At 60.4% G+C, this 22,345-nt stretch overlaps 1 protein-coding gene across 1 annotated transcript; it reads left to right on the top strand.

Annotated features, from left to right (window-relative positions):
• Positions 1-584: 584 nt before the first annotated feature.
• PCP4L1 (Purkinje cell protein 4 like 1) lies at positions 585-20,298 on the top strand. Its single transcript, XM_077841630.1, has 3 exons — positions 585-593; positions 15,451-15,526; positions 20,153-20,298. Exons 1-3 carry the CDS (start codon positions 585-587, stop codon positions 20,296-20,298), a joined length of 231 nt encoding a protein of 76 aa, XP_077697756.1.
• The last annotated feature ends 2,047 nt before the right edge of the window (positions 20,299-22,345 follow it).

The following is a 22,345-nucleotide window of genomic DNA, read 5'->3' on the forward strand; positions in this document are numbered from 1 at the left end:
TCTCAGCCTCTCCCCAGCTGCCTAGACACAGCCCAGACCCCCTGCCCACTCCCCCACCAGCTGCCTAGACACAGCCCAGACCCCCTGCCTGGACGCAGCCCCCTACCCCACAGTTCTCAGCCTCTCCCCAGCTGCCTGGACACAGCCCAGACGCCCTGCTCACCCCCCCAGTTGCCTGGACACAGCCCCCCCCCCAGTTCTCAGCCTCTCCCCAGCTGCCTGGACACAGCCCAGACCCCCCCCCAGCTGTCTGGACACAGCCCAGACCCCTGCCCACCCCCATGAGCTGCCTGGACACAACTCAGACCCCCCGCCCACCCCCCAGCTACCTGGACGCAGCGCAGCCCCCTCTCGGTCCCCAGCCCCCCTTCCTCCCGGCTCCTGTTTACTCTCGGCCCGCCTTAGCCTAGTTTGGAAATGCAGCAGAGCGCTGCGCTCCCCCATTGGCTGCCCGGGGCTGTCAGTCGGGCGCCGCGCGGGGTCCGGCCATATGCTATAAAGGCGGCGAGGTCTCAGCCGGCTCTAGACCCGCGGAGCCGCGATCGTCGCGCAGCGTCTCCGCCAGGCCCGCCCCGCGCAGCGCCATGAGCCAGGTGAGGGTCTGGGCCGGGCGACGGGCGGAGGGGCTGCGGGGAACCCGGGGGACCCTCTGTCCCCCAACGGGCACCCGCGCTCAGCTCCGTGGGTTGGCTCGAGAGATGCTGGCGTCGGGGGCTGGTGACCCCTTCACCCCTGGCTGGTCGAGGGGGTGGGGGAGCCGCTTCCAGAGGGCTGGGCCCCCCGGCTCAGCCCCGACCCCCTTAGCATCACCATCAACGAGCCCCGTGGCTCTGGGGCTCTGGCCCCACCATTGGAGACAGGATCCTCCCTAGCTGGTGTCTCTGCCCCCTTGCAGGGGCTGAGTGTGCCCTAGGGGGAATAGAGGTGGGCACTGGGGGGTGGCTGGCCCCAGGTCTTCCCTACCTGGTGACAGCGAAGCCCTGGGGAAAGGCTGCTGATCATATGGCTGGACGTGGAGCAGTCAGAAACCGGCTGGGCAGAGGGCAGCCCTTCTGAGACCCTGGGGTGCCCCTCCCATCACTGCCTGGGCTCTGTCCCCTGATGGATGAGTCCCTGTGGGTGGCTGGGGGCCAGGGGAATCCAGCACCCAAAGCCTGTGTGTCCCGAGTCCACCTGCCTGACTAGGCAACGCTGCATGTGGTGGGGATGCAAGGGGGGAGGTGACCTCCCATCCCAGCTACACCCTCGGCAGGTAACGCCCCTCCCCCACCTACACAGCGGCAAGTGTGATTAGTGGTATCCTGGCGACCGGAGTGCTTGGTCCAGGTGGAGCCGGCCCTGGGCTCTGTGTGCATGGCTCTGGTGCTCAATGTGAAAGTCCTGCTGGTCCCAGGCTTGGTCACTCTTGGGACAGCTCCACTCCAGCTTAAGTCGAAGTTTAGCACCAGCCCGGAGCTGCTGGGGATGCCCTGGCACCCTAACCTGGACCCACCCCAGCTGGGCTCTCCCAGCCGCAGCTGAACACTGCTGGGCTGACACTTGTTGTGGGGTGAACATAAGGCTGACGTCACTCTGCAGGGCTCCCTTGAGGGCAGTAACTGCAGAGGCAGCCCTGGGCTGGCCGGCCTCCGCCCTGCGACGCTGCGCCAGGCGAGGGGCAGGTAAATGTGCAGGTGATAGGAAGATACAGAGAGAGGGGCCTTGATGGGGCACGGGGCTCCCTCCCCTGGGGAGGCGAGAGCAGGTGGTCAGTGCTCAGGATCCCTGCATCCTGTCCTAGGGGCAGAGGAGGCTTCTGTCTGCATGGCTCATACAGCCCTGGGCAGCAAGTGCAGCCAGTTAGTGCCAGTGGTTTTGGGAGCCGTCATGACCCAGGCACAGCCGGAGGGCCTGGCAAAGAGCACCCTGCAGTGACACCGGGTCTCCGGGGCCCTGAATGGAAGCGGGTCTGAGTCTGTTCCTGGCTCTGTTCTCAGAGCTTCTCTCTGTGGAGATGAGGCAACAAAACACGAAGTGAGAGTTCCAGGCTGTGGTGCGTCTCTAAAGGGAGACTGTCAGAGGAAGGGATAGGGATGGACAGATGGAGAGAGAGACATGCACCTGGAGTGCAAGCCCCAGGGTTGGGCTTTCTGACCCAGCTCTGCCTGTTGGCATGGAACCCCCAGAAGCTCTTTGCAGACAAGGTGTCACGGAGTCCCTGGGCAATGCTCTGGAACTGCTCCCCATGAAGCCAGTCAGGACTCTGGGGAAGTTGCCTTCCTGTGAGCAGCCTGTCTTCACGACACAAAGCTCACACAGCTTCCACCTTCCTGGGTCTGACCTTGGAGCATTCAGCATCCTCTGCCCTTCCGTGCGCTTCCCACAGCGAGTCCGCTCAGGCGGGGCTCCTGGGGAAGCCAGAGGGTCCTGCACCCCAACTTTGCAGTCAGACTCTCAGCCAGCCAGTAAAACAGAGGTTTATTAGACGACAGGAACATGGTCTAAAACAAAGCTTGTAGGTGCAGAGACCAGGACCCCTCAGCTGGGTCCCTTATGGGGGGCAGCTAGCCAGACAACCACGTCTGCACTTCACTCCATGTCCCAGACAGCCCCAGACTGAAACTCCCTCCAGCCCCTCCTCCTCTGAGCTTTCCCCTTTCCTGGGCCAGGAGGTCACCTGATTCCTTTGTTCTCCAACCCTTTAGCTCTCACCTTGCAGGGGGGAAGGGCCCAGGCCATCAGTTGACAGGAAACAGGGTGTCAGCCATTGTCTGTGTCCAGACCCCTGCACCCACCTGCTCTCTAGGGCTCTGCAATGATCATACACCGTTACCCCACCACCTAGATATTTAAGAACTGCATAGGGGAAACTGAGGCACCCCCACACTATTCAGAGGAAACATTAAGAACAGTCTCACTTCGTCACACAAGGGTATTAAGCTTTTCCTATAGGAAGCTTGTGTAGGGTCCTGCTGAAGTCAAGTTGCAGCTTTGAGCCTGTGAGGTGATGCAGAGGTGGAACGAAGTGTGGCTGCAGTGTGGATCCCCCTGGGCCTCATAGCATGTGGGGCAGAGGGTGGCTGCTTGGCTGATTCTCTGGTGCCAAAGTCTGCCTGACCCACTTGCACTACCTGACCCCAATGCGCCAGGCTCTCCTTCACCAGCTGCCTGCTCCAGCCCCACTAGCAACAGCTCCTCAAGTGGCCACAGGCTGCTTCCCGGCTGTGTGTTCACCAAATCCCAGGTACCTGTCGCTGTAAAGGAGGGAGCAGCACAACGGCGCCTCCTGGGGGACGGAGCACTCCTGCCTCTGACAGCTGGCTAGAAAAAAACAGGGGTGTCCCAAAATGCCTGGATCCCTCCAGGCTGACCCTGGGGCCGGTCCCTGCATGGTCATGCAGCAGGGAGGGGCTCAAGCAAGGGTTGTTAGGACACCTGGGTTCTCTGTCCCTTGCACTGTGTGAGCTCCCTTGCTGGGCTGCTCCTTCTCTGCTGGGGGGTGGGGCGCGGTGCCTCCCTGCAAGCTGAAGCTTTGCCCAAGAAACTCTGACTCCCCACCATGCCCTGCATGGCAGGTGCTGTGGGTGGGCAGCAAGTTCACTCTCTTCCTCCTGTGTCTCAGGGGTTTTCTTTCATGTGTTGGCCACAGGGACTTCCCAGCTGCCTGTACGTGCGCCCTGCCTGTGAGCTGTGCGGGACAGTGAGACGGGCCCAGAGCGCCACCACCCTGCTCCAAAAGCCCAGGCCCTGACGTCTGAGCAGGAGAATCCCCATCAACCATTAGCAGTGCAGAGCTGGTGACCTGGGTTGGCAGGGCTGAGCCCATCTAAGAGAGGGCAGTGGTAACATGTGCAGGAGCTGGCATTGCCCAAGGGGAGGCCCTGGCAGGGGTGTGGTGTGGTGAGGGAGAGGTGTGTGTGCATGGGGGGGGGGGGGGTGAGGGCACTGGAGGGCTGGGTTTGGAGCAACTGCCTATGTAGGTCTCCCAATCACAGAGATCCCCCTGATCAGAGGCCCCAGTCACATGATATGTCTCCTGGCTACAGATGGGCTCCAGCTCTGACCCCAGCAATTCCAGCTCCTCCCACTCGCTGCTACAGGGCAGACACCCCCTTCCTCACAGATGGGATGCTCCCCCCCCCCCCAACGCTAACCTGCTGATCCCTGGGTTGCTCAGAGCATGGTCCCCACGGCTTGATGGGTGAACCCTGCCATACCATGTGCCTCCTGGCCCCACTTGCTTCTGGACCACAGCTGCTCTGATCACAGCCACAGCCCTGAAGGGAACAGGTGGGGCCTCCCTCCTCCTGTCTGAGGCAGTGTGTGTCTGGGGGAGCTGCTGCTCTGGGATGGCGCAAGGAGGAAGAACATAAGAACGGCCACACTGGGTCAAACTGAAGGTCCATCTAGCCCAGTATCCGGTCTTACGGCAGTGGCCAATGCCAGATGCCTCAAAGGGGATGAACAGAACAGGTAATCATCAAGTGATCCATCCCCTGTCATCCATTCCCAGCTTCTGGCAAACAGAGGCTAGGGATACCATCCCTGCCCATCCTGGCTAATAACCATTGATGGACCTATCCTCCAGGAACTTATCTAGTTCTTTTTTGAACCCTGTTTGAATGCCATGTTCCTCCGCAGCTCACCTGTTCTGCCCCATTAACTGCTCTGCCATGGCTGAGCCAGCAGCCTTCATTGGAGGAGTCCATGGGGCTGTGGGTGTAGAGTCCCAGGCTAGGCACTGTGGGTCAGGAGTGTGGGGCAGTGGCAGAGAAGGAGGTGTGGAAGGCAAGCAGAGTGGGGCTGAGGGTTGGGATTACGGGCCAGCGGTGGAGCTTGCCCGGTGCCTCCTGCCCCCTTTGTGGCTCAGCTCAGCCGCCTCCATAGGTGCCAAAGCTGCCATAAGCTGTGGGAGACCCAGTGCAGGGAAGCACAGCATGTGCCTGGGGCTCTGAGCAGCTCCCCATGGGGCTGAGTGTCGCTCCCTCAGAGGAGTCTCGCACTCTGGCTGTGATTGGCTCATTCTTCCCCTGTGGTGGTGTCCCTGGTTCTGACGGGTTGTCTGTCCTCTCCCCTATGGACTCTCCAGGATGGGCACACCCGTAGGCTTGCTCCTCTACCGCGAGTGCTGGCAGGCACTTGCTGGGACAGAGGAAAGAGAATCTCCCAACTGTCCCAGCTATTTGGGGAAAGTCCTGAGCTGACCTCCAGGGGTGAAGCAGCCTGAGACGTGGGGCCAACTGGATTCAATGGTTCCAGCCTTGAGCTCTGTGGCTGGGGCCGGTCTCTCTCCTGCTGGCCGAGTTGCTGACGATGCAGCCCTGGTGCTGCCTGGGCCTCGGCGTGGCGTTGAAGACGTGCCGGGAATGGATCCAGTAACGGCTCTGCCAGCTTGCATCGGGCTGAGTCTGGGGCGATGGGTGTCTCTGAACTCGAAGCCTGAGGACTTCACTTTGGTGGGCCTGAAGTGGCATGTATCTGGGTCTGGCCATGGATGGAATCAGAACCATCCCTTGTGTGTCATAGGCCCTGCACCACTTGCTGCTGCCAGAGATGCTCCCTTGGCTCCTGTTGGGACAGCAGGACAGGTGCTCCGTCACTGCCACTGTGTGAAGTTCTGAGTGGCCTAGTGACCACGCTGGGTGGCTGGGGCAGTGTTACAGCACTGACGAGGGGGCCTTTGGGTGGGATGCTACGTCCCAACAGCTCTGTCCATACTGTAGCACCATGGGCACGCAGCTGCCTCTGTGGTGGAGCAGCCAAGAAGTGCATAGCAACAGCCCAGCAGTGTGGGGCCGGGGTGTGGGGTGGGGGGAAGGATGTTGTGCAGAGCCCCTGCTCATGCCCCAGGGATCCAGCTGACATGGGTGGAGGGCAGGCAGGGCTGGTCTGAAGGGCTGGCTGAGCAGGAACTGTAGTGTTGGGAGCTGGCAGAGCAGCAGGGAATGGCTCTGGATCCAGTGCTGAGATTCAGACTCCAGTGCCCGGTGCCCCCCAGCACTGGTGGGCTCTCCAGGCTTCACAGAGCATGTGGGGGGAGGGGGCTGCCCATACAGGCCCTGGTGAGAGGAGTGGAGGGGGCCCCAGGTGTTACCTGCTGGAGCTCATCTCCATGGCAACCAGCACATGCACAGTTGCTGTCTCCCCCCATGCTGGGCTCACAAAGGGGGTTCAAAGGCTCCCCCAACACTGCCAGCCACTGCTGCTCCCACACCACCTTCCTCCTCGTTTGGGGTGGTGTCCTGCATGCTGATCAGCACTGGTCTCTCTTGGGGCTGTCACTGGAGAGACACTGTACAGACATTGTCCCCTGCCCCACCCCTTACGCTGCCCCCTGCTGGGAAAGGCTGGGACTGGCGTAGCCTGGAGCCCCCCCCCGCCAGCACTCCTGCCCTGCTCCCTGCAGTACCCCATGAACAGGGATGAAAAGCCCTTGGCAAGCCCTTGCTCATCCTGGCTAGCTGTGGTCAAGCCCTGTTCAGATCAGGAAGGGAGGGAATGTCGTCTCGTGATTAGGGCAAGAGCATGGTGCTTGGGGCTCCTGAGGCCCATTTCTAGCTGCGGGCTGATGTTGGCTGGCAAGTCTGTTCCCATTGCCCCTGGCTGAGGACTCAGAACTTCTCTGTGGTGTGCGGTCACCAGCCAGGGGCTGGTGCCGAAGTGGGTTTGTATTGGGCCTGGGCAGGGGGTTAGACAAGCGGGGTAAGACGCTGCCTGTTGCAGGATGTGAGCCCCTGGCATGAGCCCACTGGCCCTGGCTCAGCCCCGCAGCACCCAGTCTGGCAAGGGTGCAATAGGAGGGCATTGTGGGGTGCCCAAAGCCAGTGCCCCTCCTGTCTGCCAGGGCAATACCCCTTCTGCATGCTCTGCTGGGCACAAGGCATTTGTAGGCAATGGCACTCTGCTTTGTCGAAGCAGGTGCGTAGCGAGTTCTCCTCTGGTTCAAGTGGCAGGGCCCGGGCTTTGGAGCAGGGGCCAGGGCCCTGATGGTGTGAGCATCAGTGACGGGCAGCTGCAAACTCCGGGGCGGGGGCTTCCTGTTCCCAGGCCCTGCCTGCGGGGGAGGCTGCCTGGACAGACTCAGCTCTCCCCCAGCAGGGGCTGCTGTAGGGGGTGGGGCAGGAGCACTGGTCATGTGGGGAGCTCCTGGCTACTCCAGGCCTAGCAGAGCTCACTGCATGCCTGGTGTAGTAGGCGCACTGGGAAGCACACAGCTGTCTTTAATCACCTAGAACAAATGGCTCCAGACAACAGTTCTGTGACTGAGCTGAGTCTGAGATGGAAAATCCCAGGCAGGTAGCAGAGCATGTCCCCAGCGCAGGGGAAGCCGGCTGTGCTGCACGTGGGGGGGAGGGGGGACTGGCAGCCTCTAACTGCAGCAATCCGTCATGCGGAAAAATACATCTGAGCTGGGAGCACCTGGGGGCAGCGCTGCGAGGCTGATCCGGGCCAGGGGAGGTGAAACCCGGCCCAGTGAGTGACAGGTTGGAGTGGGGCGGGAGGGGGAAGCTAGGGGGATAATGAAGAGCCAGCCATGCAGTGCTGGGATCCTGGAGTGGGGAGCCAGGTGCTGGGGGGGGGTTGGTTATCTGTCAGCAGCTGGCAGCTTGGTGCACTCTGGCTTTTAGGGTAATTAGGAAGCCTGTCCTGGGAGGGGGGATTTTCTCATGCTGAGCGGCTTATTGGTCGAGCTTCCCCAGCCTGCAGGGAGCAATGGGCATGGTGCCCAGGGGGAGGAGGCTGACACCCCTGCATCTCGAGGTCTGGGCTCTCCGCTGTGCTCGTCAGCAGAGCGGAGGGACCCCTGCCCCATCCCTCTTGGCCTCCCCTTCTCCCTGGGACTGTTTGTCTTGGATGCTGCATCCACTGTGCCACGCATGGGCCCTTTTCCCATATAAGGGCAGCTTTGATGTCTGGACCCTGGGGCCGTGTCAGGGCAGGCTTCAGAGCTGGGCAAAGGGTTGTTACAGTCGTTCAGCCCTTACATGTGCTCACAGCAGCTCAGGGCTCTGCGACTTCCATCAGGGTTGGACCCCTTTTTCTGGGGCAGCCCAGGTACGCTGCCGAGGGGGGCTCTTACGCCCCGGAGCAGCATCGCTGACTCCTCTGCTCGTCCCGCCTCTGGCTAGCCTGCCCAGCTCAGCTGCGCTTCTCCAGGGCTGGCTCTGCCTCCGAGGTTCTCCGTTACAGGCCAAGCTCCTGCCCTTTCCCTGTGGGCTACTGAGGCAAGTCCCTGGGAACTAGGCTGAGCACTGGGTCTGCTTGGGCTCATCTCACGTGGTCACGGGGCGAACCAACCCCCGCCGCCCCGGGCATGGGGAAAATTCTGCACTGGATCCATCCATGCCGTGGGGGGCTGGGCTGGGGGCTGCAGGGACAGCAGAGCTCATTTGCCACAGGTTTCAGGGCAGGGGTAGCCAGCGGTCAGGAAGGGGGTTTCGCCAAGGGATAGCAATGCATGTGGCGCACGGTGCCCATCTCTGGGACCACTGGTCTGTGGCACCTGTGGCCGGCAGTGTTCTCCAATGGATACAGCACCACATGGGCATGTGGGAGACCTGGGCCTTCAGTGTGACCTGGGGCAGCGCCTTCCCCACTGTCTCAGCTGTATCACGGGGGGGGGAACGGCCCCAGGTCTGTTTAGTCTATTGGCCTCTGAGCTCTTCAGCACAGGGACAGGCTCTCGCTGGGTGTTTGTGCAGGGCCTGGTGTCCTAAGAGGCCCTGATCTTGGCAGGTAGGGTGTCTCGTGCCTTGGGACACCCACAGCTAGGGCAGGGGTGTGTCTATGTGATGCCAGGGGGGACCCTGGTCTCAGTCGGGGGGGGCTGTGCGTAGCACAGTAATATACCTGGATGGCCCCACACGATGCCCCTGTATTGCTCAGGCCCCTCTGGGGTGAGAGGCGCTCCAGTTAGCGCTAACAGGTGTGGTCCCTTAGCTCAGGTAGCTGAGCCTGGCTGGGATCCCCACAGCTGCCCAGGCAGGGCTGTTGCTGCCAGTGGGGGCCCATCGGGGCTGTGCTGCTCCACGACCCCCTGGCCAGGGGTAAGAGCCCCATGCAGACCCCACCCTGCTCCCTGGCAGGACCAGGAGCAGCGAATGCACAGCAGCCCGGCCTGCGGGGAGGGCTCCAGTGCCGCCTAGTGCTGGGGTGCAGCTGTCCCCCGCGCTGGGCCGTGGGGCAGGGGAGTGGAGTCGAGCCCCAGGCTGTGCAGAGGCTGATAGTTATCTCAGCAAGGGGCTGCGTGAGTAATGGGAGCCTGTCACAGGCAACAAAGAGCTGGTTTGCTGCATGGAGCTGCCAGCTTGTGCCCCGGGGAGAGTCACAATGGAGTGGAACCAAACTCCTTCATGAGCGCTTTCTGGGGCAGGGGGGGAGGACGTGCCCTGAAAACAAAGGGGAGCCACTCTCTCCCTCAACTCATGGGAGAAGGCAGCAGCACCCACCCCTCCCTGCAGAGGGCACTGCGGGGAGCAGTGTAGACTTTTGCATTCAGTGACGGTAATGTAGGGACCCTAGTGCCACTCTGGGGAGCTGAAAGGGGGATGGGCAGGCTCCCAGGGGTGCACAGGGCAGGTTTAAGCACTCTTAGAAATCAGAGGGTTGCTGTGATGTCAGTGCTCCCAAGAGCAAGGCCGGGTGGGGGGGTGGATCAACAGCCAGAGACGGACCTCCTGCCACGTGACTGGGTATGTGACCAAAGCTGTGTGGGGCAGGTGGGAGCCGGGCTTCTAATGAGATCAAAGCCAATAGAGAGATAGCTAAGCGGGTTAGAAATGAGCCTGGTGAATGGAGCTGGAGAGGGGGATGGGGGGGCGGGGAGCGGGGCCTGGCCTGGCCCTGCATGCGGAGCCCAAGCACTGGGCTCCAGGCAGAGCAGTGGGGGAGAGGGTACCCCTCCCCACAGCCTCACCCATAGCCCCAGCCTTCCCCTGGGGCAGGATGCCAGGACTCCAGCTAATCCCCGTCCTCATTTCACCTCCCACCCTTCCAGCCCTGGTCCTGCAAGCGGTTCGGTCCCAGGCAGGGCAGCCCTGTCAGCCACAAGGGAGAGGCGGGATGGATCCTTCCCCAGCCTTTAGTGGGGGGGATGAGCTGCAGACAGAGGCAGCCTGCCCTGGGGCATCTCCTTCCACTGTGAGCCCCTCTCCCTGCACCAGGGGTGGCTCCCCCCACTCTGACCATGTGGGCCATGTGCCCCCACTCTTCTCCCTGCCCTGGTGCAGCTCCCCCAGCCCTGACCCTGTGTGCTGCACGCAGGGCTGTGCTCTGGCTCTGCCTCCACTGGCATTTGCACAGTGGGAGTTAACAGCTTCATTTATCATAACCCCCCCCCCCCCCCAGGGGAGCAATAAACAACCAGCTGCTGTAGCCACACAGCATCCTGCCGGGGGGGAGGCCCAGGCTGCAGCATCCCATCCTGGGGTGGGCTGGGGGCACTGAAGCATCCCATCCTGGGGCGTGGGGCGGGGCCAGGGGGCTGCAACATCAGGTCCTGGGAGGAGGGCAGTGACCAGGCTGGTAAACACAGTGCAAGCAGCTTGGGGCCCTAGCAGGAGAAGCTTGTGTCTGATGTAGGGCAGGGCAGGAGCCCAGGTCTCAGGCAGAGTGGGAGGAGCCCCCAGGGAAGGGGAGGCCCACAGCCCCAGGCTACTGCTGCCCGCTGCTCTTGGGCATGGCTGTGGATCATGTCCCTGCCGATTTGGTCTCCTCTCTCTCCATCAGCCCCCGGCAGCTCTCTCTGCTCACACCCCACCCGTCCCTGTCCCTCTGCTCCAGACACTCTGGATCCCAGGGCCCAGCTCCATGGCCCCATTCGGTGTCAGGGGGAGGGGCTGCCATATAGGCCCCTAGGAGCAGCAACAGGGCCTCCCTGCCTCCAGGGATGGTAGCCAGGGTGGCCTGCTGGGGGCCACTGTTCTCCTGCCTCTGGCCTCACCCAGTGCCTCCTGTGGGGATTGGGAGAGAGCCCCTCACTGAGGTGCATGGGACCATCCACTCTTTCTGGCTCTGTCACTGGTGTTATGTATCCCAGAGAAGCTGTTTTTGTGAATGGTGTGTGTGTGTGCACGCAGGGCTGGTGCAAGGAGATTTCATGCCCTAGGCGAAACTTCCACATTGCACCGCCCCCCCACCTCACTGCCCTGGGGCAGCTCTCCCCACCGCCCCCTCCCCTCGGCTCAGGAGCCCCCCCGCGGCAGCTCTCCGCCGCCCCCACCCTTCGGCCTGGGGAGTCGTGTGCAGCAGCTCCCCGCCGCAGCTCACCTCTGCTCTGCCTCCTCCCTGAGCACGCTCCACTTCTCCCACCTCGCGGCGCCAATCAGCTGTTTGGCGCGCAAGCCTGGGAGGGAGAGAAGCAGAGTGGGGCAGTGCTCAGGGGAGGAGGAGGAGCAGAGGTGAGCTGGGGCAGGAAGCGGTTTCCCTGGGCGCCACCCCACCCCAGTACTTGCTGCAGGCGGCCCTCCCCGCGCCCCCCTGACCCAGCTCACCTCTCCTCCACCTCCACCACCACCAACCACTTGGTGCCCTAGGTGACCGCCTAGTTCGCACCGGCCCTGTATGTGTGTGTGAGTCTCTTGGCAGTGGGGCCACCTCCTCCCCAGAGCTTTCCACACAGGGTGGATGGGGGAACGCAGTAGAAGTAACATACCTGGACCTCAGAAGCGCTGGTGACAGTCCCACGTGATATTCTCAGAAGTAAACGGGAGAAATGTGGGCTCGGCGGAACTACCATTAAGAGGATACATAATTGGTTAAGCGACTGCAAACAAAGCACAGCTATTACCGGAATGGTGTCAGATGGGAGGGAGCTCTCAAGCGGGGTTCCACAGGGGTCTGTTCTGGATCTGGTGTTTAACATCTGTATTAATGACCTGGTTGTAGGAATACAGAGCACACTGATCAAATTTGCAGATGAGACTAAGCTGGCAGGGGTGGCAAACGCTTATGAGGCTAGAGCTAAAATGCAGAGGGATCTTGATAAATTGGAGAACTGGGCTATAGACAAGAGAATGAAATTTAACAAAGACCAATGTCAGGTGTTACACTTAGGGAAGGAAAACCAAATGCACAAATACAGCCTGGGGGATGCCTGGCTTGGCAGCAGCACTGCTGAGCAGGATCTGAGAGTTGTGGTGGTGGATCACAAATTCAACATGAGTCAACAATGCGATGCTGTTGCAAAAAAAGCAAATGTAATTTTAGTTTGCATTAACAGAAGCAAAGCCTGCAAGTCACGGGAAGTGATAGAACTGCTCGACTCCGCGCTGGTTAGGCCTCTACTGGAGTAGTGAGTCCAGTTTTGAGTTGGTCACCCCTGTATAGAAAGGATGTAGAAAAGCTGGCAAGGATCCAGAGGCAAGCGACAAAGATGATCAGAGGGAGGGAATGCAGGCCATCTGAGCAAAGACTGAAGGAACTGGCTATGTTTAGTTTGGAAAAGGAGATTAAGGGGGAATATGATAGAGGCATTCAAATACTTGAAAGGCTGTCATAAAAAAGATGGAGAAAATTTGCTCTCTTGTCACGGAGGGCAGGACAAGAGGCAATGGGTTAAAACTATAGCAGTGCCATAACACTCTGGCTGACCACATGGGCCATGTGTGGGGGGGGAAGCACAGAAAGGCTGAGCTGGGGCCTAGAGCCCTGCTGGGACTGCTCTCTCCAAGCCAGGCCTTAGGGAGCCTCTGTGTCGTGCCACAGGCTGGGAGCCAGAGGACCATGTTTAATGTGTAATGAAAGAAGGGCCGGGGCTCAAGCATTTTTTTTTTTTTTTAACTTTCATACCTGACGTAGCAAGCCCAGAGGTGCCAGGGCTATGAACTGCCAAGCCCAGAGGTGATGTGGCTGAGCCCTGGCACAAATTAAGCACTGGGCACAGGGTCTGTCTGGGTTCAGCAGCATCCGTGGAAGATCCATGGTGCAGCTGATATCCCTGCCAGCGCAAATCCTGAAGCACTCTGCCTGGGGCAAGGCCTGAACAGCAGCCACTAAAATTAGACAGTTTTAAAGCAGCAGGGTCCAGATAATTTGCATCCAAGAGTTTTCAAAGAGCTGGCTGAGGAACTCACTGGACTGTTAATGTTGATTTTCAGTAAGTCTTGGAGCACTGGGGAAATTCCAGACAACTGGAAGAAAGCTAATGTTGTGCCAGTTTTTAAAAAGGGCAAATAGGATGACCCAAATAATTATAGGCCTGACAGCAATCCTCAGCAACATGCTGGAGTGGCTGATACCCAGACTCCGTTAATAAAGAACTGAAGGAGGGTAATGTAATTAATGCAAATCAACATGGGTTTATATAAAATAGACCCTGTTAAACTAAGTGGATGGGCCTGATCTGCACTCTGTCCAATCCGGACTGGAAGGAACGGTAATTAACCATTGGAACAAGTGACTGAGGGTTGCAGTGGATTCTCTGTCACTGGTCAGTTTAAAATCGAGATGGGATGTTTCTCTAACAGCTCTGCTCTAGGAATTAGCTGGGGGCAGGTCTCTGGCCTGGGTTACCCAGGGGGTTAGACTAGATGAACACAATGATCCCTTCTGGAATGCGTGACAGGTCTCTGCAGGACTCCTGGGAGTTGCTGTTGAGGCGTGTAGTGGGCAGAGCTGCCTCCCTGGCTGAGCCCCTAGGATCCCAACTGCCTGCCAGATGGAGCAGTCGGGGGGGAGGGGAGGCGCGAGTGTGCTATATAACAGAGTTTCACATAAAAAGAAAAGGAGGACTTGTGGCACCTTAGAGACTAACCAATTTATTTGAGTGTAAGCTTTCGTGAGCTACAGCTCACTTCATCGGATGGAGGTGACTGACTCGATGTGCCCCCTACCGGCACAGCCAGGGGGCGCTCGGCTGGGACTGGCTCAGTGCGCCCCCTACCGGCACAGCCAGGGGGCGCTCGGCTGGGACTGGCTCAGTGCGCTCCCTACCGGCACAGCCAGGGGGCGCTCGGCTGGGACTGGCTCAGTGCGCTCCCTACCGGCACAGCCAGGGGGCGCGCTCGGCTGGGACTGGCTCACTGCGCTCCCTACCGGCACAGCCAGGGGACGCTCCTGGCTGGGACTGGCTCAGTGCGCTCCCTACCGGCACAGCCAGGGGACGCTCCTGGCTGGGACTGGCTCAGTGCGCCCCCTACCGGCACAGCCAGGGGGCGCGCTCGGCTGGGACTGGCTCAGTGCGCCCCCTACCGGCACAGCCAGGGGGCGCGCTCGGCTGGGACTGGCTCAGTGCGCTCCCTACCGGCACAGCCAGGGGGCGCGCTCGGCTGGGACTGGCTCAGTGCGCCCCCTACCGGCACAGCCAGGGGGCGCGCTCGGCTGGGACTGGCTCAGTGCGCCCCCTACCGGCACAGCCAGGGGACGCTCCTGGCTGGGACTGGCTCAGTGCGCCCCCTACCGGCACAGCCAGGGGACGCTCCTGGCTGGGACTGGCTCAGTGCGCCCCCTACCGGCACAGCCAGGGGGCGCGCTCGGCTGGGACTGGCTCAGTGCGCCCCCTACCGGCACAGCCAGGGGACGCTCCTGGCTGGGACTGGCTCAGTGCGCCCCCTACCGGCACAGCCAGGGGGCGCGCTCGGCTGGGACTGGCTCAGTGCGCCCCCTACCGGCACAGCCAGGGGGCGCGCTCGGCTGGGACTGGCTCAGTGCGCCCCCTACCGGCACAGCCAGGGGACGCTCCTGGCTGGGACTGGCTCAGTGCGCCCCCTACCGGCACAGCCAGGGGACGCTCCTGGCTGGGACTGGCTCAGTGCGCCCCCTACCGGCACAGCCAGGGGGCGCGCTCGGCTGGGACTGGCTCAGTGCGCCCCCTACCGGCACAGCCAGGGGACGCTCCTGGCTGGGACTGGCTCAGTGCGCCCCCTACCGGCACAGCCAGGGGACGCTCCTGGCTGGGACTGGCTCAGTGCGCCCCCTACCGGCACAGCCAGGGGGCGCGCTCGGCTGGGACTGGCTCAGTGCGCCCCCTACTGCCACAGCTGGGACTGTCTTCCCGCTACCTGCCTGGCCTGGAGGATGCTGCCTATTGGTCCCGCTATTCGAGTGGCTGCGTAGGGGGAGCTGATGGGGCAGGTCCCAGTTTGCACCTCAGCTGCACAGTATGTCCGGCTGCTGGGTGTGCACAGACTCTGCTGCTTGGGCAAGCCAGCAGGGTCCTCCAGGCACACGTGGGGTGAGGCCCTCCACGACCAGGACTGCTAGAAGATTATCACAGCAGAGGCAGGGAGCTCCCAGGTTCTGATTAGAAAACACAGAGACAGGGGTGGCCCCCCACAGGCTGTGATCCATGGTCCCCTCCCCGCCTGTGCCAGTCCCTCTTTGCTGGCTGCATGATCCACGCCCCCTCTCCCAACAGCTGTTACCCCAAGCCCCCTGGTGTGGGCTGCTGGCAGGCAGCCATGGCAGCTGTGTGCCAGGGCGGGTAGTGCCAGGGTGCCGGAGAGCCTGGCTGTGCACAGTATGTGCTAACAGGCGCCTTCTATCCTCTTGCAGCTCCGCTCCAATGAGTCCCCAGCCCCCAGCCAGGCTCCCGGCAGCGAGGAGAAAGGTGAGTGAAGAGGCCGCCCTGCCGCAGCTCATGGGGGGGTTGGCGGAGAGCTTGCCGCTGTGCCCAGGCCCCGGGGGGAGCAGGGGGGCAGTGCGGTGTATGAACAACTTACATCCAGCGCTAGTTACTATGCGCCCTCTCCCATTCCTGGGTCCATGTCGCTGGCACCATGGCTGGGCGTCACCTTGACTGCTCTACGCTGGTGTGTCTACGTCAGGGACTGGCCCAGGGCACCTAGCTGGGGACAGAACCGGTTTCATTTCAGGGGAGCAGCTGTTCGAGGTCAGGCCTCCAAAACCTATCAGCCCTGCGGTCACCTGGGCGCTGAGAAGCACTGGGCAGAAGTTAACCGCCCTTGGGGGTGAGATGATGCCCCGCCCTTGTAAAGTGCAGGCCTTGGCAGGGCTTAGAAACTCACTGGTAGGACTCTGCCCTGGCACAGACCCCATAAGTGGATGTAACAATCTGGTGGCTTCCCCCGGGGCAGGGCTCTGACAAATGCTTTCTCCAAGACTAAGGAAATTCGCAGAGCAACAACTTTGGAGCTGTGCTTGGACCCGTCCAGCTCCACGTGGGAGTCGCCTTGCCCTCCTTCCCGTGCCATGGTGTCCCTCAGCGCAGCTCAGCGCTGCACGGCTGCCACTGAATGCTATGTCCCCACACCACGGCATGTGCAGCCAAACTGCATAGACCCACACAGGCTTTCAGCTCCTCTGGCTGCTCCCATCCCTCAAGCCCTGTGCCCCAGCGGGTGTGTGAGGGGTTGGGTTATAGAAACCCCCTTAAGAATTGCCACCTGGTGGGCTGAGACTACCTCTGAGCCCATTTTCCCTCTGGCAGCTTGGGACTTCAGTGCCCTGCCTGTTTGAGCCAGACCCGCTAGCCTGCTGCACACCCAGACCCAGGTCTGAACCATATCCCCAAACAGCTGCAGGCTTAACTGAAAACAGCTTAAGAAGTGTTCCTGTCTCTAACTCTCAGATGTCCAACTCCCAGTGGGGTCCAAACCCCAAATAAATCTGTTTTACCCTGTATAAAGCTTATTCAGGGTAAACTCTTAAATTGTTTGCCCTCTATAACACTGAGAGAGAGATATGCACAGCTGTTTGCCCCCCTCCCCTGGTATGAATACATACTCTGGGTTAATTCATAAGTAAAAAGTGATTTTATTAAATACAAAAAGTAGGATTTAAGTGGTTCCAAGTGATAACAGACAGAACAAAGTGAATTACCAAGCAAAATAAAATAAAACACACAAGTCTAAGCCTAGTACAATAAGAAAACTGAATACAGATAAAACCTCACCCACAGATGTTTCAATCAGCTTCTATCACAGACTGGACGCCTTCCTAGTCTGAGAACAATCCTTTCCCCTGACAGTCTTTGTTCCAGCTCAGGGGGTAGCTAGGGGATTTCTCCTGGCTGCAGCCCCCTTTATTCTGTTCTACTCCCTTATATATCCTTTGCATAAGGCAGGAATCCTTTTTCCCTCTCTGGGTTCCCACTCCTCCTTCTCAATGGAAAAGCACCAGGTTAAAGATGGATTCCAGTTCAGGTGACATGATCACATGGCACTGCGAGACCCCAAAGCCTTCATTCCTCAGATCCTGACTCACAGGAAGGCCTGCCTGCAACCAGAGCCATCCAGTCAATTGTCCTGATTGATGGGAGCCATCGAGATTCCAAACCACAGTTAATGGACCACCCTTTGCATAATTACAATAGGGCATCAGTTATGTTTCATATTTCTAGTTTCAGATACAAAAAGATACATACACACAAATAGGATGACCACACTCAGTGGATTATAAGCTTTGTAATGATACCTTACAAGAGACCTTTTGTATGAAACATATTCCAGTTACATTATATTCACACTCATTAGCATATTTTCATAAAATCATATAGAGTGCAATGTCACAGGGTGTTTCCAGAGGCAGGGCTCAGGGGATCCAATACAGCAGAAAGAGGGACACCCCCCTGCAAACACCCCAGGACTCTCATCTGATTGGCCTGGGGCAAAGCTGGTTTGAAAGAGGAAGCTAATTCCCAGCGTAGTTGTGCAGGGACTCCCGTTCCCTGTGGGGAGACAGAGCTGCCCCTGGCTTCCCCAGCCCGCGTCTGCAGGGAGCCAGCGAGCAGCTCCCCATGGTGCGGCAGCGGGACAGGGATCAGCCGGTCTTACTGCTCTCTCATCTAAGCGAGCCAAGTCACTGCCCCTCACCAGCCCTGCCCGGGCATTGGTACTGGTGGCATGAGAGCTCAGCAGAGCATGGCCCTGCCCTTCATGGCACGTGCCTAGCAGATCCAACCATGGGGCAAAGGGGCAGAGTCGTCCCCTCCCCCTGACTCCGTGCACTTGCCATGGGGAACACTGAGTCCATTTGCCATCCAGTGGGCACATGCTGTAGGTTGGCACCAGCGCAGCCTCCCTGCCAGCTGCACCCGGCTTGGACTGGAGGCAGGCACAGGCGGGATGGAAAGGGGGGACTTACAGCCCCGGGTCTCCCCTGGTTTTCTTTCACCCTGGGGAAGAACCCTCTTTCCTGGCTGCAGCCTCTGAGTGCTGAGCTGCCCCACCACCGTTGCACCTCGTTAAGTGCTTGGCACTAACGAGGGGCACGCAGAATGCCAAGCCTGACCCGGGCCCTCAGCGCCGCACAGGGAAATCGCTGTGACAAGCACATGACCATTGAGGGAAAAATTGGTGGGTGCTCTGCACCCACTGGCAGTCAAGCTCCCCTCCCCTCCCTACCACACCCCACCACCGCCTCCTCCCCTGAGTGCGCCAGGTCCCCACTCCTCTGCCTACCTCCCAGCGCTTGCCACCGCCAAACAGCTGTTTTGCAGTGTAACAAGCTCCAAGAGGGAGGGGGGAGGAGTGGGAATGCGGAGCGCTCAGGGGAGGAGGTGGGGCCGGGGTGGGGATTTGGGGAAGGAGTCCAATAGGGGCAGGGAGGGAGTGGAGTTGGGGCAGGGACTTTGGGGAAGGGGTTGGAATGGGGGCAGGGCAGGGGTGGGAGGGGGCGGGGTTGAGCCAGGGGCAGAGTGGGATCGAACTCCCACCGACGCCAGTAGAAGTCGGCGCCTATGTGTGGGGCATGTAGCTGCCATTTTTGCACTCTCTCTCCTCTCTGTGCCAGCCTGCAGCATGCCCTCCCCCACACACCATGGGGAGCTGCCCCCAGCTTCCCTTCACCCGGCCTGCATGCCACGCCATCCCTGGCTGCTGGGGCCATGGCTGTGTCCTGGGTCCCCGCTGGGCCTCTCCCCTACACATCCAGGAGCCTGGGAGGGGGACACTGCCCACGCCCTCTGGGACAGGCAGCTGCTGGAAAAGGTTGGGTTGGGGGACTGGAGTGCCTCTCCTGGGGGACAGTGAGAACGGCCATACTGGATGACACCGTGGTCCATCTAGCCCAGTTTCCTGTCTGTACACATGGCCAGTACCAGAACTTCAGGGGGTATGCACAGAACAGGGCAATTATTGAGTGATCCACCCCATCTTCCCCTTCTGGCAGTCAGGGGGTTGGGTCGCCCCAAGCAAAGGGTTGTGTCCCCGACCGTGTGGGCTTCTAGCCATTGATGGACCTATCCTCCAGGATCTTAGCCAGTTCTTTTTGAAGTCCAGCTATACTTCTGGCTGTCACAACATCCCCTGGCAATGAGTTCCACAGGTTAGTTGTGTGTTGTTCCCTCGTTTGTATAAAACCTTCTGCCTGTTCATTGTGTGAAGGAGTAAAATAACACTTTCCTAGAGAGCAGTCAGATTTTATAGACTCTATCAGGTCCCCCTTAGTTGTCTCTTTACTGAGCTGAACAGTGCTAATCTTTGTAGTCTCTCCTCAGCTGGAAACCGTTCCAGACCCTTGGTCACCTTTGCTGCCCTTCTCTGAACCTTTCCCAGTTGCACTATTTCCTTGTGGAGATGGGGTGACTGGAACTGGACAGAGTATTCAAGTGTGGGGACCCCCTGGATTGCGGTAGTGGCGTTCAGATATTTTCTGTCCCTTTTCTAGAGAGACAAGGGGGCTGAGGTAATATCTGTTGTTGGACCCACTGCTGCTGGGGAGAGAGGAAAGCCGAGCTCCTAGGACCTTTCCCAGCCCTGAAGAAGAGCTCTGTGGAGCTGGCAGCTTGTCTCTTTCGCCAGCAGAAGTGGGTGCAAGAAAAGCTATCACCTGGCCCACGATGCCTCTCTAACCTCCTGGGAGCAGCCTGGCTGCGGTAGGTCCCAACCTCCCTAGCCACGGGAATGCTGCTGCACGTGGAGTGGACATTTCCAGAGAACTGTCTGAGGGGATGCCAAGACCTCGTTTGGGGGTGGAAGTAGCTAATTTAGACCCCGCCAGTGTATACGTTGACTTTCCCAATGTGCATTACTTGGCATTCATCAGCATTAACTGAGCAAAATCAAGGATGCTGATAGGGGAGGCAAAGCCCATGGGAGAGGGGTGGGGTACTTTCTATTGCACCCAGAGTTTTGGGGGATCCTGGGCAGTGGGGGGCTGGTCCTGTGGGGGGCTGGATGCTGGCAGGAGTTGCAGGCTAGCACCCCTTGCTGCCCTGAGCGGTGTGGGCCCCTGCGGAGTCGCAGGGGTGACTGCCAGCTGGTTCTCCCTGCAGCCAAAGCCGGGAACGCCAAGAAGGTGGAGGAGGAGGAGGAGGAGATAGACATCGACCTGAACGCTCCCGAGACTGAGAAGGCCGCGCTTGCTATCCAGGGCAAGTTCCGCCGCTTCCAGAAACGGAAAAAGGACCCCAGCCCCTGAGCAGCTCTCCTGCCCCATCCCCACAGTCCCCCATCCCCCCTCTGTCAGCACAGCCCCGTGTTTGCTTGCTCCTGCCCAGCCCAGTGTGGGCTGTTGGTATTTTGCACGTTCTATGTACCTGGTTTCGGGGGACAAGGGGCTCCCCAGACCCAGCTGCACCCACATGCCAAGCTCCTGTCTGGGAAAGCAGGGCATCCTCTTATAGCCATGATGTCGGCACAGCAGGATCCTGGTGCCATCCTCACAAAGCCATGAAGGGGCCATGGGCCCTAGGATGGACAGTGCCTCTTGGGGGCCTCGGGCCGGAGGCCAGCATGGGGGCAGCCCTGGGAGAGTCCTGGGCTGGAATTCAGCACCAGTCAGGCATAACTGCCCATCAGCCCAGGCCAATCCGACTGCTGGCACGATGGGGTCTGCTCTTGAGCACCCACCATCCTAAGGGGCTTCCCATCAACCCCGGCCCATTCCCCAGGGACCCTGACCGGGACAGTCAGAGGCTCAGGGCCAAATCGGGGGCAGGGCTGCAGAGCCAAGGAGAGGGTCAGGAAGGGGTCCAGAGCCAGGCAGGGGGAGGAGAAGGGCCCTAAAGCCAAATGGGGGCGGGTATCAGAGCCAAGTGGGGAGAGTGGGCCCAGGACCACGAGGGGCAGGCAAGGCTGGTGGGGGAACAGGGCCTATGGCCAGGCCAGGAGGGGGAAAGGCCCTAGGCTATGGGGAGTGCTGCAGGGTGCCCCCAATCCCATGAGACTAGGCCTGACTTGCAGCTAAACAGGTCAGGCCCCACCCAATTTCCGGGGTCCCTCTGGGGTCAGGCAGGGGAGGGGGTCTGGGGCCAGGATTGGGGAGCGGGACAAGGTCACCTTTCCCTCCAGGATTTTCTTAGGCAGCATGGGGGCCGGAGGCAGCTGGTGACCCCTCCCCTGGGCTGGTGTTGCCTGGGGCCATGGACAGAGGTTGGGGGGGGGAAGGAGGGAATATCCAGGCCCTGTGTGGGAGCAGAAGCCAGGGTTTGATCTGTTCCGGTCGGGTGGGGAGCTCCTGTTCTGAGCCCCACGTAGCGAGCACAGGGTGTGTTGGCGCCCGGCTCCCTGGAGAACCCGCTCGCGATGCGAACAATGGGGACTCCCCCCCACCCCGACTGGGAACAATGGAAACCCCTCCTCCACTATAAACAAGGGGGACCCCCCCGACTGGGAACAGTGGAGACCCCCATCCTCCACTGCGAACAATGGCGACCCCCTGTCCCCCAATGAGAACAATGGGAAACCCCCACCCCCCACTGGGAACAATGGGGACTCCCTTCCCCTCCCCAACTGGGAACAATGGAGACCCCTCCTCTCCTACTGCGAACAATGGGGACTCCCCCCTGACTGGGAACAATGGAGACCCCTCTCCCCCATTGAGAAAAATGGGGACTCCCCACCCTGGACTGGGAAGAATGCAGGCCCCTGCCCCCACTGCGAACAATGGGGACCCTTCCTCCCCCCACTGCAAACAGTGGGGACTCCCACCTTGAGCACAGTGGGTGTGGCTGGGTGCCAAGGTGTGGGGAGGGAGGGCCCTGGGGGCGCTAGGGATTGGGGAGAGGCCGCCAGCGGGGCACAGCTGTGAGCAAGAGGCGGTAGCAGAAGGTGGCTGGGATTGACGGGAGATGAGGGCTGGGTAGGGAGAAAGGAACGAGTGAGCCAGAGCCGGAGGGGGTGGCATTCCCCAGGGGGGATAGCAGAGAGGAGCTCCAGGGACTGGGAGCCCATGGTGTGCCCCCCCACCCCCCCAAAAAAAATTAAGAGAGGCACCAAGTCCCTCCCAGCCTAGGCAGGAACCCTAGGGGCTCCCCTCTCTCCCTTCCAGGGCCCCAGTCCATGCAGCATCTCAGCCGCTTGTCCCCCTCCACCCATGCCCTTCTCAAGCCTTGGGCTGACACCGTCCCACCGCTGTGCCCCCTGCTGCTGGCACAGCCACCCCAGCACTGTAAGCCCTCGGCGTTCCCCAGCATTGAATTCAACCCGCCTCCACCCCAGCCCACCGGGAGCTGCAGCCCGAGCAC

The sequence above is a fragment of the Eretmochelys imbricata genome, chromosome 24, assembly GCF_965152235.1.
Source record: "Eretmochelys imbricata isolate rEreImb1 chromosome 24, rEreImb1.hap1, whole genome shotgun sequence".
NCBI classification, from domain to species: Eukaryota; Metazoa; Chordata; order Testudines; family Cheloniidae; genus Eretmochelys; species Eretmochelys imbricata.

Coding starts and splice junctions, on each gene's coding strand:
- PCP4L1 (XM_077841630.1), top strand. Junction 15,527..20,152: donor TCCCGGCAGCGAGGAGAAAG/GTGAGTGAAGAG, acceptor TTCTCCCTGCAG/CCAAAGCCGGGAACGCCAAG.